We start from the raw sequence: 12,806 nt of genomic DNA on the forward strand, positions 1-12,806 counted from the left end.
TATATATATATATATATATATATATATATATATATATATATATATATATATATATATATATATATATATATATATTTTCATATTTATTATACAACAGATGGTAAAATATGTTTGGTTCGATTTATTCCAGTAGTTGGTGAAATGTGAAATTTGAAATTGAATTGTGATAAACACTCCAAACACAAAAATATCTCTTGGTTTAAGAAGTGAGGTGAAATTCCCGTTACTTATCTTGGTGAAATTTTCAATTAGTGCATATTGTGATGAAGTTTAGAGTGATGTTTTGCCTAAGGAAGCATGTCATATTTCACTTGATAAACCATGGCGATTTGAAAGGAAAATTACTCACAATAGAGAACAAAGTTTTATTTTTAGTGGGAAAAATATATATATTGAAACCATTGAAAATTGTTTCTCCTCATGGTATCTCCAAAGAACAAAAAAATATCTTTGAACTCATTGAAAAAACTTGCAAAAAGAATAATTAATTGTCAAGATTTTATTAGACGTCAAGTTAAATGAATTTTTGATGTGGCATCGAAAGAGCTTCTGGATAATACTTAATCTCCAATGTGTGACATCCAGCACCAATTTGACTTAATGCTGAGTACCACTTTGCCTAATCTACTACATTATATGATGAGCCCAATCGGATCTGGCTCCTGTGCATCTGGGCAGTCGGGCTGCATGTGCAGCGCCAGACTTCAGGCTGTGCGTTTTGATCGCCTTATCCCTGCCCAAGCACCTTTGCCCGAGCTCTTACCCCTAAAAGAGATAAGAAACTTGAAGATGTGTGTATAGTCGTACTATAAATAAGGTTTCAATTAAATATCGGTTTCTCATACCTAGGATTGATGACTTGCAACATATGTTTTATGGTGCTAATGTGTTCTTCTAAAATTGAGCTTAGAAGTGGACATGCCATCGAATTTGCATCGAACAGGGTGACTAGTGGAAAACAACTTCTAAAAATTGAGAAGGTTTATATAAATGACTTATGCCCATTTGGGTTGTCTAATGCACCTAGTATTTTCTTAGACTCATAATCAAGTCTTACAATAATTTATTGAAAATTTTGATGATATTCTTACTTTAAATCTTCTTGTGATGAACACACTGGTCACATGCATCTAGGTTTGCAAGTATTGCAAGAAGAGAAGCTATATGTCAATCTCAATAAATGTTTTTTTGATGACTGACAATGTGGTCTTCTTGGGGTATGTTATCTCGTTTTCAGGCATAAAGGTTGATCTAGAAAAGGTGAAGACAATTGTGGAATGGCCAATACCTCAACTCCTAAGAAAAATGAGAAGTTTTTATGGTTCAGGCACATTTTACTAGTAGTTAAAAATTTTAGTACTATTATTGCACTGGTAACCGATTGTCTTAAGTCCAAAACTTTTGTTTGGACTCAAGAGATCAAAGAAGAGTTCTGAATTGATTAAGCAAAAGTTAACTTTGGTTTCGATCCGTACTTTACTCAATTTTAATGAATTGTTTGAAGTACAATTTGATGCCTTCCATGTAGGCATTAGAGTTGTTTTGAGCCAAAAGGGTCGTCCTGTAACCTATTTAATGAAAAAATTAATGAGAAAAAAAAAAGAAGCTACTTATGATCTTTAATTTTATGTCATTGTGCAAATGCTAAGATTTCGACATCATTATTTGATTCACAAAGAAATTTTATTGTATATCGATCATGGGGCTCTTAGATTTTTAATATCCAAATGAAACTCAATTCAAAACATGCCAAATGGGTTTCTTACCTTTAAGAATTAAATTATGTAATCCATCATAAATTCGGCTAAATGAATAATGTGGATTTTTGTCTTCTCAAGAAGTCTTATGAAATTGTAAGGCTTAAAATTTTACCAGAAATTACAAGATTAGCCCGAAATTTGAAAAAAAGTTGTGAAGAATGCTAGAATAGGAAAAGTGATTATTTCACTATTACAGATAGTAGGACCAAATGCAATCCAAGAGGGGGTGAATTGGATTGTGACCATTTTAAACAAAATATAACAAACACCAAAAGACAATCGAGTTATCATACAATAGAAAATGATAGAAAATAAACAAACAATAAACATATTGAGTGTCACGGAAGATACTGTCAAGTATTTGAAGTAAGTGTGCACAAGGACAAGATGGAGGGAGATAGACATAGAGACAATGATGCACACAACCAATTTAGTGTGGTTCGGATCCACGTGATCCTACATCCACTATCTTGATTACAGACCAAAGATTTAATCCATCATCTGATTCCTTTTTGATAGGAAACAAGCCCTTCTCCGTTCAATCACAGTCCCTCGGATTGAGGACCTGAGCCACAGAGGCTAAGTTTCATATTTATTTGATTTAAATTTTATTAGTTATAAGCTTGTAAGATAAGGTATATCACTGTTTCCCTTCATTGGGTAGCAATGACATCCACAATTTTGAATATATATATTTTTTTGTGATTAATCATGTGTATGAGTTTTATTCTTAATCTTAGAATATGATTTCATGATTTTTTTATTTTTATTTTTTTTGGTGAAGAAGAAATTCATTACCAAAGGAGAAGAACAAGGCCTGAGAAACGGAGAGGAGAAAAAATAAAATAAATACAATGAGCCAAACAAACCCCAAACCTCAAAAGGAGGAGAAACACAGAACAACAGACAACCTACAATCAAATCAAGCTAAAGAGAGCACCCAAAGAGGAACTAAAGGACAAAAACGTTCCCAAACAACGAATCATGTGATCATAAAGTTGACCTTCTTCTTCCCATTTGGATTATAGGGAGGAATGGAAACTAGGAACCACCCATCTCCTACTAAAACCACTGACATTCGCTCTAGGATCTCCTCGAGTATTGATGACTAGGTCAGACCTAAGGTCCCCCATAGGAGAGTCACTGCCCAGAACAACATCCTAAGGACCTACATCACAATCATTGTGAAGATTACTTCGGCCCAAACTGTCAACATCCCTATCACCAACAAATGATGAAACAGAACCTGAAGTCATCAAATTCTTTTGGCGAGAAGGATCATTAGCTTCAGGAGTTCCTGGATCCCATCTCGGAGGAGGTGTCTTACGCACCCTCGAGCTTCTTCTGCAAACACTTAGACCCATTTTTCTTTTCGTTCATCGACTGCTTCTTAGACATTAACCCCAGCGGGGAGGGGGGGGGGGGGAGACGATGAGGTAGATAGATTACCGTGGATCGAATATGGGAGAAGGTGGGTCCATTTCATCTTGAATCTCACCTTCTTCTATCATAGAACCAGCCTCCATGGTAGGCTTCTATTGGGCCTGGGCTTTCAAGGACTTCTCTTGTGCATGAGGCTGAAAGTCCTAGTTTTTATTTTTTAAAACATACAAAACTAGGAATTTTTATCTATAATGGGCTGATGGCATGTTAGGTAAATTAGGAATTTTTTCTTACTCTATTTATTGTTTTTATAATTGACAATTTGATTTTAATTTATTTTTAGTCATAATAGAAATTTTATGTATTTCCTAACTACCATAACCAATTAGAATAGTTTTTGACATGCATATGCTGCATTATATAGTAAGCATTTCAGATTTTACTAATATTTTTAAGAATTATTGAATTAAATTAAGAGTTTCCTAATTAATTTATTTTCATAATATTCCTGCATTTCAAATCCAATTTTGATATTTATATTTCATGTTTAAATATTTATTTATAAAATTTAAGTCAGTTTTATATTAGTCCATATCGTTTTATTTTTCTTTTTATATTATTAGGGGTTATTTTATACATTGGTGGTATTATTATAAACTAATGAATTTTAGAATTAAATTCTTTTATTTTCTAATCTCAAAAAAATTACGCATGTTTTTTAGGATACAAACTACCTTTCTCTAATTTTCATTTTATTGTATAGCTCGTCATCAGCTATAAGTATGGTATATTCTTTTTAAATTGCATGCTTTAGTTTCTACAGGTTTAATTAATAGCTTAATTATTTCTTATTTTAGCTCATAAGTACTTGTTATTTAAATGAAAAATCAATCAAACATAGGAATTTTAGTTTAAGTGGGTGGACCAGCGGATGCCTAATTCCTTTCTAAGTCCATAACTTGATTTGAACCAATCTCTCTGTCAGACTAGTTTCAAAAAGGAGTCAACCATATTATTGTGGGTCTTAGACCTTACTCTACGTGACAATTTTGCAGACCAATATTTTAAGAATAGGTTAGGCATTTCCCTCAAAATGGCAAGAAGTAACTATTCTCATAATTAGGATGTTTTGAGATCCATCCATCATACAACATTAGTGCCTTTTCTTCAACATCACATTTCTGTTGGAATTCTTTGTACTCATATTGTCCCTTTTTGTGTTTTATTTTTCTTTTATATTTTTTCTTTTTAATATAACCAATTTCAAATCTCCACAAATCTTGTTTACGCGTCTCTAATTGGCCCATTTGGTTTAGTCCAAGTCTTCAAAACATGCTATGAAATCCCCAATAATCAGTTGAATCTAGAGTGCAACTAACGGAGACCTAAAGATTCTTATAGGGAGAGATATGGGGGAAGATAGAAATTATGAAAAACATAAATGTGATACAATATTGAGAGAGAGAGAGAGAGAGAGAGAGATGCAAACATCGTAGTTTTGTGCCTACCTTTTTTGCACAAAAAAAAAGGACCGTCAAGATATGGAATCATATCTGGAGTATTGATGCTTTACCTAAAATTAAAGCCTTTTTTGTGGAGAGTCTATGCAGATGGATTACCAACAGGTGAAGAGTTCCACTCTAGAAGAATCCCAATAGATCCAAACAATCGAAGATGTGGTGACATGAAGGAGTCATCGGTTCACATTCTTCTTAGTTGCCACTTTGCAATGTCCATCTGGTTTGGGAGTTCTATGTCCTATGTTCCACCAGCGGGTCAAGACCCATCTATTTCACTATGGCTACAGAGCTGGGAGGGTTTGTTCCAGAGGGACAAGAAGTTAGCCAGAGAATCATTATCTAGAGCAGCCTTTTTATGTTGGTATATCTGACGAGTGTATAAGGACTATGTTTTCAATACAAAGGAATGGAGCCATTAAGAAGTCATTTTGGTTTTTGAGAGTGCATTCCTAGAATTTCAGAAAGCTTCAGGGAATGATTTGCAGCACTCAACGGGAATAGTTGCAGTCCCACCACAGCCTTCACAGGACACTTAGTGGTTCCCACCACCAATGGATTTTGTAGACGTAAATTGTGATGCGGCGTTGAAGCAGGGTAGCTCAGAGGGAGGCACTGGCTTGGTATTCCAAACAGGCATAGGGAGAACCTTGCATGTGTTATCTGCTCCACTTCATTTAACTACGGCCCTTCAAGGTGAAGCTCTTGCCATTAGAATGGCTATTTCTAAAGCAATCACCTTGGGAATCTCTCATCTTATTGTGGAGTCTGATTGCAAAGAGGCAGTTTAATACCCCCAAGGAATTCTCATGCACCCACCATTAGAAGCAGTTGTTGTCTTAGATGATGGTAAACTCCTTTATAATTCCTTTACTGCTGTTTCGTTTTATTTTATTCCACGGGATCTGAATGTTATTGCAGATAGGGCCCTGTCTATCATGTGTTTGACTGATTGACCCATTTCCACTCATTGGCTCCAAGATTTATTTGAAGCCAAAGGCCCCTCACATGATTATCAATAAAACTTCTTATTATCAAAAAAAAAATAAATAAATAAAAGATCGAGTTTCCCTCCACCCACGGTGAAAGGGATCCCATTCACCGAGGGGCGGGAATGGGTATCAGGAGGATATTTTGGAACTTACTAAAACCCTAGGAGGGGTTTGTGAACCCTAGGATGGTGGGTGAACCGTCCTCTATGGGTGGAGGAAAACTTTGACCTGAAACAAAAAACCCAAACAAGTTTTTTGTCATTTTCCCCATAAGACTTCTCTATCTAAACTTAAGTTTAGGAGGTTGTTTTTTGCACGAACCACGCAATAAGGCCTTCCTAGGTGACCCATATATCTGGTTAGGTAAAACCCAAGGTCGCCCAAATTTTGTGAAGAGATAAACCCAATGTTCAAACGACATTTTCAAGTGGCACCATAAGGCTTGGAAAATTAGGATTGTGGATGGAACGTTTATGGAGATACATGAGGATGCATGCTAATACACATGAGGGTATTTAATTGAGGTGGATATTGGGTAGTATACGAACCCCTCCCAAGTAAGTCATCTATGACATTGTGAATCCTATTAAGCGAGGGAAGGAGGAGCCGTCAAGGGAAATAAAAGTTATTTTTTCAATAGCTGAATGGCGTATCTGAAGCTTTAGCTGTTTATATTATTTTAGGGAGTTTAATTAGCATTTTCGTTTCAGTAATGCCAATTTTAATTTATACATTAACGTTGGTGTAGTTAAGAAACATTTACACAAAAAGGGGCTATTATTATCACTCCCCTACACTTAGCCTATATTTATTAAAACTCCCCTACCTTAAACTTCTTTTCTGATACTCCCCTACTTTTAAACTTTTACACCTTCTTCTTTCCTCATGTTTTTAAATACCTAGATTGCCCTTCCTTTTCACCTGGTACCTTGCTAATCTATTTATCCATTCATAGTGGATGGGTCACTAGTTGTGTTTTTACCGAACCAAGAAAGAACCACACCCATGATTTTCAAATTCATGGTCAGACAGACAGTTCTGTTTTCTTGTAAATTTAGTGGTGCAACATTCTTTCTGGCCTTTTAAACCTTTTGCAATAGCAATTTGGCCTCTTGGGTACTTCTGATTTTCAATTCATGCATAAAAAAAGATAAGTATACTTTGTTTTCTTTCCTTCTACTCTACTCTTGAAATCTTTGCAGAGTCCAATGTCAAATCTTTAAGTAGGTAAAGATATGAGAAAAGGGTCAATTTACCAATTCGGACAGAGACATCTGGATAAAAGAAGATGAGCACCAATTTCTTACAGAGGTCGATGGACGGTGCTGAAGAATTTGAGGGCTTTCATCAAGAAATTAACGAGTTCGACCCGAAAGGGCGGCTGGCTATTCACGACGAGATATGCGCACCCCGGCCATCTCTTGAAAGCTGAACTTCCGCTCTATCCTTCCGGCTGTGTTTAAGCGTTTTGCTTTTAATCCAAGTACCACTCTTTTCCGGGAAGCAATTCTCAGTTCCACGAAGAACTGAAGAAATATTTTGTGGTTCTATCCAGGCAACCAATCAAGATCATCCAATGCAATGATGATAAATTAGTGTGAAATCGGGAGCTTTCATTCTAGCCCACTTATCCTGATTCCTGACCGATGATAAAGCAAAAACATGGAATTACTTAGGTGATATTAAGGTTTTGTTTATTCAAACTGGCTTTGATTTTGATAGATGTGAAGAGGGTTTGAGGAGAAGAACCAAGATACAGATCAAGTGAGCAGGAATATCCGATATTCATTGATTTTGGGCTACAGCCTATTCTACTAGTAGTAAATGAAGAGTTGGTTTCAATTTGAGCAGCTAACCCAGATTCTGCACCGGTTAAAAATTTGTTAATCGGTTGGTTCTTTCTTGGTTCGGTAAAAGCAACTTGTGAGCCACTCACTAAGAATGGATAAATAGGGGAATATCAGAAAAGAAGTTTTAGGTAGGAGAGTTTTAGTAAATATAGGCTAAGTGTGTAGGGGAGTGATAGTAATTGTCCCTTAAAAAAATTATTTTGCATGCATGATCCGTACTCTCCAATCTCCACATCTTTATCTAACACCGAAAATAAATCTATGTAACCAAAACTTACGTTACCACAAAGCCTTTGGATCATCTTTTGCCGCCTGCCTATGCGGTGTGCAACCTCACACAAGCAAGGTGTGGACCCCACCTCAACCAGTGGGTATCACGCCCTGCCTGGGGTGATGCTGCACTACGGCTGTACGGATAGCGGCAACAGAGGATCCCGATCGAACGACAAAAGATTTCACTTAAGGTCAGTGCTTTTATGATCATGTTTGAAACCGTTTGCCTTATACAAATGAAGATCAATTGTGCCATCCTAGACTGCTCCTCCATTAGGTGTGATGAAGATTGAATGTGATGCTAGTTTATACCATCAGACAAATTAGGCGGTGGACTTGGCATTATATGTCATGATTGTCATGGGAAACCTCTTTCTGTTGTGTCTATTCCCATGATTTTCAACAATTCTATAATTGGAGAGGCTTTGGCAATAAGATCATCCCTATTGGGGACTTTTGGAGGGTTTCGATAGTGTGCAATTGGAGCGTGATAATAAGAGCATCATCATTTATCTACAGGGAAGTTTATCTTCTTCATCACTTAACCTCCATCTTATTTTGTAAGATATTACTTATCTTTCCTCTTGTTTGGAAACATGTTGTTTTCTTTTTGTTCCAAGGGAGATTTGGTCGATTCCCTAACAAAGAAAGCTCTATCAATGACATTTACGATAATATGACTTAGTTTCGATCCATTGAACCTGGAGTTACATAATCTTTAGCCATGAGTTTCCACGTTACTAAATCAAGTGTTATTACCAAAAAAACAAACCACAGTAAGTAAAAACAATAAACCTTATTTATTTATTGATTTAAGAAGAGGGCATTTTTTACATCAGAAATCTGAAAGTTGAAAAGAAAAAGGTCAGAGTTGACTTTTCTAGCTAGAAACACATTTTGGAGAGAGAGAGAGAGAGAGAGAGAGAGTGAGTGAGTGTTTACAAAGTTAATTAATTCCACCAATAAAGGAACAAAACAACTTGACAACCACCGATCGAAGTTCAGAGTTCAAATCTGGCCAGCCAATTCCTTTGCCCGTACGTACGTACGTACATGTTGGGTATACGTATATTAGTGGATTTGAACCCAAACCCCTTCACTAGGTATATCTTGATGAACCACGTATAGAAGATAATACCCAGGAGGTGCTAGGAAAGCTGAATTTGGAGCCCACACGGCCATGGCATACGAAGATGTTGTCACAGCCAATACATGCCCGGTATTCAGCATCAACACCCTCTGGTTCATGGAATAGGAGTGTGTGGTGAAAGATGGAGACACCATGGTCACCTGTACCTTCTTCTTATCCACCTTAGTAGTAGAATTTGAAACCGAGAACCGCACTGCCAATCGTTGCCCATACCTTACCTTAGTATATGACACCGGAGTGGTGATCGTCGGGCGTAATCCCGAATATTCCAAATCCAAATAAGGAGGTGAGAATGCCTCTAAGTTTAATTCTGTCGGATAAAGAACGCCGGAGAATCTGTAATACTGATGAGGATTACTTCCTCCCACTAGAACTCTTCCATCACGTAGTAAGATTGCAGTGGAATGGTACATACGTGGAATGGAAGATGGGTTTAGTACTTGGAACCGAGACGTGTCGACCGGGTTATCGGGTAGGTAAACCACCGGGTAGAAAACCGGATCTCTACCCATTTCCCAACCGGCAATCCCCCTTGCAGCACCGTTAATGATCAAGACTTGGCCGTTAGGGAGTAAAGTCATGTCACCCATCACTCTAGCTAAGGGCATTGTCTCCATGGTCCATGTCGGATTCGGGTCAGTAATTCGGATCCTTCCACATGTCTGGATTGCTCCAATAAACTTCCCTGAATTGGCTTGCTGGACTGACCCTCTTGGAGCTCCACCACAGATGAGAACCTCAGCTTCCACTAATAAGTTGTTGTTAAGCTTTAGTGGAAGCAGAACCGAAGAGCCCGTGCTTGGGTAATTCCGGGGATTTCCATCTGGAATTTCTGGGAAAGTTTTCACGATGGAATTAGTAGTGTAGTTGAACAAGATTGATTGGTTGTTGGCGAAGATGAATAAGTTTCCATCCACATTGAGGTAAACAAAAGGGTAGAGATTGTCTTCGTAACGGTCATTGGTTTGTGATAGAAACGGTAAGGAGAAGAGCTGATTAGTGGAAGTAGTAGATTTGGGGTAGAACTCGTAATTGAATTGCTGGCGACCACCGATCACAATGATCCGTCCATCAGGTAATATGTTATTGGTGGCGTACCAACGTCTAGCGCTGAGTCCATTAGAAACTTCTTGCCAGTCACAAGTAGAGCAAGGTTGGAAAATTCTGACGACACGTTCGCCGTCGTTGAATCCACCTGTTTGGATGAGGTTGCCGTCGGCGGAGACGGCACCGGAAGAGCACCAAGTATCGGTTTGGACCATAAGGGGACGTATGGAATTAGTGAGTAGGTTGTACTCAGCAGAGTGAGCGGTGCAGTCATGCTTGAGGGCTTGGTCATTTGGGTCATCACGGCATTTGCCATTGGGTAAGGAGAGATTGGAACGGCCGAAGTCGGTGCGATCGAAGATGATAACGCGATCATTGTTGAGTAGCTGCATGTGCATTGCTGAAATCCCAATGCTTTTAAGGAGGACGTTCCATTTGCCTAGTGGAGCTGCGGATGTGAATGAAGATGAATTGAGAGTATTGATAAGAAAGAAGAAGAAGGAACAGAGTAGTATAGGAGAAAGAAGAGCCATTAAGGATTATTGCTCGATAGAAGTCGGTAGGAGAGATGAGGGGTTGTCTGTGAAATGTGCATGGGTTGGTCCTGTTTAAATAGTGTCAAGGAAGAAGAGATTGGAGTTATACAAGCGTACAAGAAAACGAATTTGGTCCCTTTTTTTAATGACAACGAATTTGGGAGTTGGTAGTTGCTGCTGATTTATTAAATCTTCCCTTTTTTTTTTTTTTTTTTTTTTTTTTTTTTTTTTAATCTTTTATTAAGACCAATGATTAATATCTCCCTCTCTCTCTCTCTAGTAGTTGGGACATATGCAGTGAATCTAGGCGAATGGAAGTATGAGTAGCCCTTAGGGAACATATGGATCGTTTTCTTTACTCTTATTTGTAAAAGACATCCCTTGTCACAACATTATAACGACAGGTGATTCTCGTTAAATAAAATGAAATTCGGATTTGTAATCATCTTGTACCCTAGAGAGAGAGAGAGAGAGAGAGAGAGAGCGAGAGGGTACTGTGTGAGAGCGATTATCTATCGGATCATGTACGATGAACTAATAGGTCTTATTGTCATTAATAATTGGAAAATTTTCACTCACCTCCCCTGAGGTATCATGTAATTACAAAAACATCTGTCAATTTTGGAAAATTTTGCATCTCCCTATTTTTCTAGAAAGTTAACGGACCTTTATCGCCCCCAGAACTATTGGGGGTGCTGTGTGCATCATGCGGTGCAGCACCGCCCATGTGTGCACGGTGGGGCCCATTGTGCACACATGGGCGGTGCTGCACTGCACGACACACAGCACCCCCAGTAGTACTGGGGGCGATAATTTTCCAAAGTTAACACACTCCCCCATTCTGGTAGTGTAAGACTAACAACATTAAATTCAATGGGTAAAGTGACAAAAATGCTCTTACCTTAGGTTTGAAAAGCATTCTACTGTTTAGGGTTTGAAATTAGGAAAAAATCCCAAATCTTCTCCTCTACGGAAGACCTGCAAGTCATCTTCTCCTAATCGTGTCCTGAAACGACCCATCAATGGTTCCTCAAATCGATTAGAAAGGAAAAAAAAAAAGAGGAACATCTCCTCTGCTCTGCGATAACTATAATTATTTTTTATAATAATAATTGAATCAAGTTTTCCTTCAACCACGGTCAAAGAAGAATCCCTTGATTCGAGACTTTCGATCGATGTCCATAAGATATCATGTAATAATCAAAGGATGGTATGATCGACCATTTGTAAATAAGGAGGCGAAAAAATACAGCCATTGATAGTTTAGTTCCTTCCCTGCCTAGACTTCAAGGGTTTACAATTACAAGTAGTACACTTCAGCATCTTGGAAACAAGAGGCTTTAAGATTAGTTGATCAACAACGGAGTATATGATTTGTAACTTTAGTCACACTATGATAGATAATGACAAGGTGAAAATTGAGGAGAGAAGATACCGCCAAGTGACTATTTTAGATTTCTGGGGTTTACTGTAAACAAAGAAGATGACATAAATGATGATGTTTCACAAAGAATTAAAGTGGGATGGATGAAGTGGAGAGAGGCGACCAGAGTATTATGTGACCGCCACATTCCTTTAATACTTCAAGGAAAGTTCTACAAGACTGTTGTCCAACCAACTATTATGTATGGGGCGGAATGTTGGATAGTTAAGAAGTGTCATATAGCGAAGCTATGTGCGGAAGAGATGAGGATGCTAAGATGGATATGTGCCAAAACTAGGAAGGTTAAAGTGAGGAACAAACATATATGACCTCAGATAGAGCCTATTGGAGGGCAAAGATCCACGTTATTGGCACCATTTAGCTAAGATTTTCCTGTTTTCCTAGACTAGCCTCTTTCCTTTTACATTCATTTTTCAATTTTCATCTTCTATTTCTCACTTTTCTTATCTCATTTCTTTATTTTTAATCTTCATTTATCTTATTTCCCATTCCCTTGGGGATTCATGTAGCCGGTCCCATTTAATTGGGATTAGACTGAGTTTTGACTTCAGCATCTAATTTGGTCCCGTATAAATACTGTCAGTGGAGAAGGGGTTGGAGTTATACAAGTAGGGGTGCAAATTTGGCCCTGTCGGTCGAACCTGCCCTGAGCCCGAACAGGGCCTGGGCTGAGATATCTTGGCCCTGAGGGCGGGTTAGGGCTGGAAATTTCTAACCCTGAGTCAGGGTCGAGTCGGGTCATGGTTGAGGCCTTAGCCTAAGCCTAGCTCGGCCCAGCTTGACCCTGTTTTAAGTTATATTATAAAATATATATTGATATAGTATATATATTATAAACTTTAAATGTTACCCAC

The 12,806-nt window shown here is 37.9% G+C and overlaps 1 protein-coding gene across 1 annotated transcript; it reads right to left on the reverse strand.

Annotated features, from left to right (window-relative positions):
- Nucleotides 1-1,723: 1,723 nt before the first annotated feature.
- Nucleotides 1,724-10,410, reverse strand: LOC122671995 (aldehyde oxidase GLOX1-like). The gene is made up of 2 exons (XM_043869498.1): nucleotides 8,842-10,410; nucleotides 1,724-1,733 (listed from the first exon to the last, which is right to left on the reverse strand). Exon 1 carries the CDS (start codon nucleotides 10,368-10,370, stop codon nucleotides 8,847-8,849), a length of 1,524 nt encoding a protein of 507 aa, XP_043725433.1. The 5' UTR covers nucleotides 10,371-10,410; the 3' UTR covers nucleotides 1,724-1,733; nucleotides 8,842-8,846.
- Nucleotides 10,411-12,806: the final 2,396 nt, after the last annotated feature.

This window comes from Telopea speciosissima, chromosome 8, assembly GCF_018873765.1.
Source record: "Telopea speciosissima isolate NSW1024214 ecotype Mountain lineage chromosome 8, Tspe_v1, whole genome shotgun sequence".
NCBI classification, from domain to species: domain Eukaryota; kingdom Viridiplantae; phylum Streptophyta; class Magnoliopsida; order Proteales; family Proteaceae; genus Telopea; species Telopea speciosissima.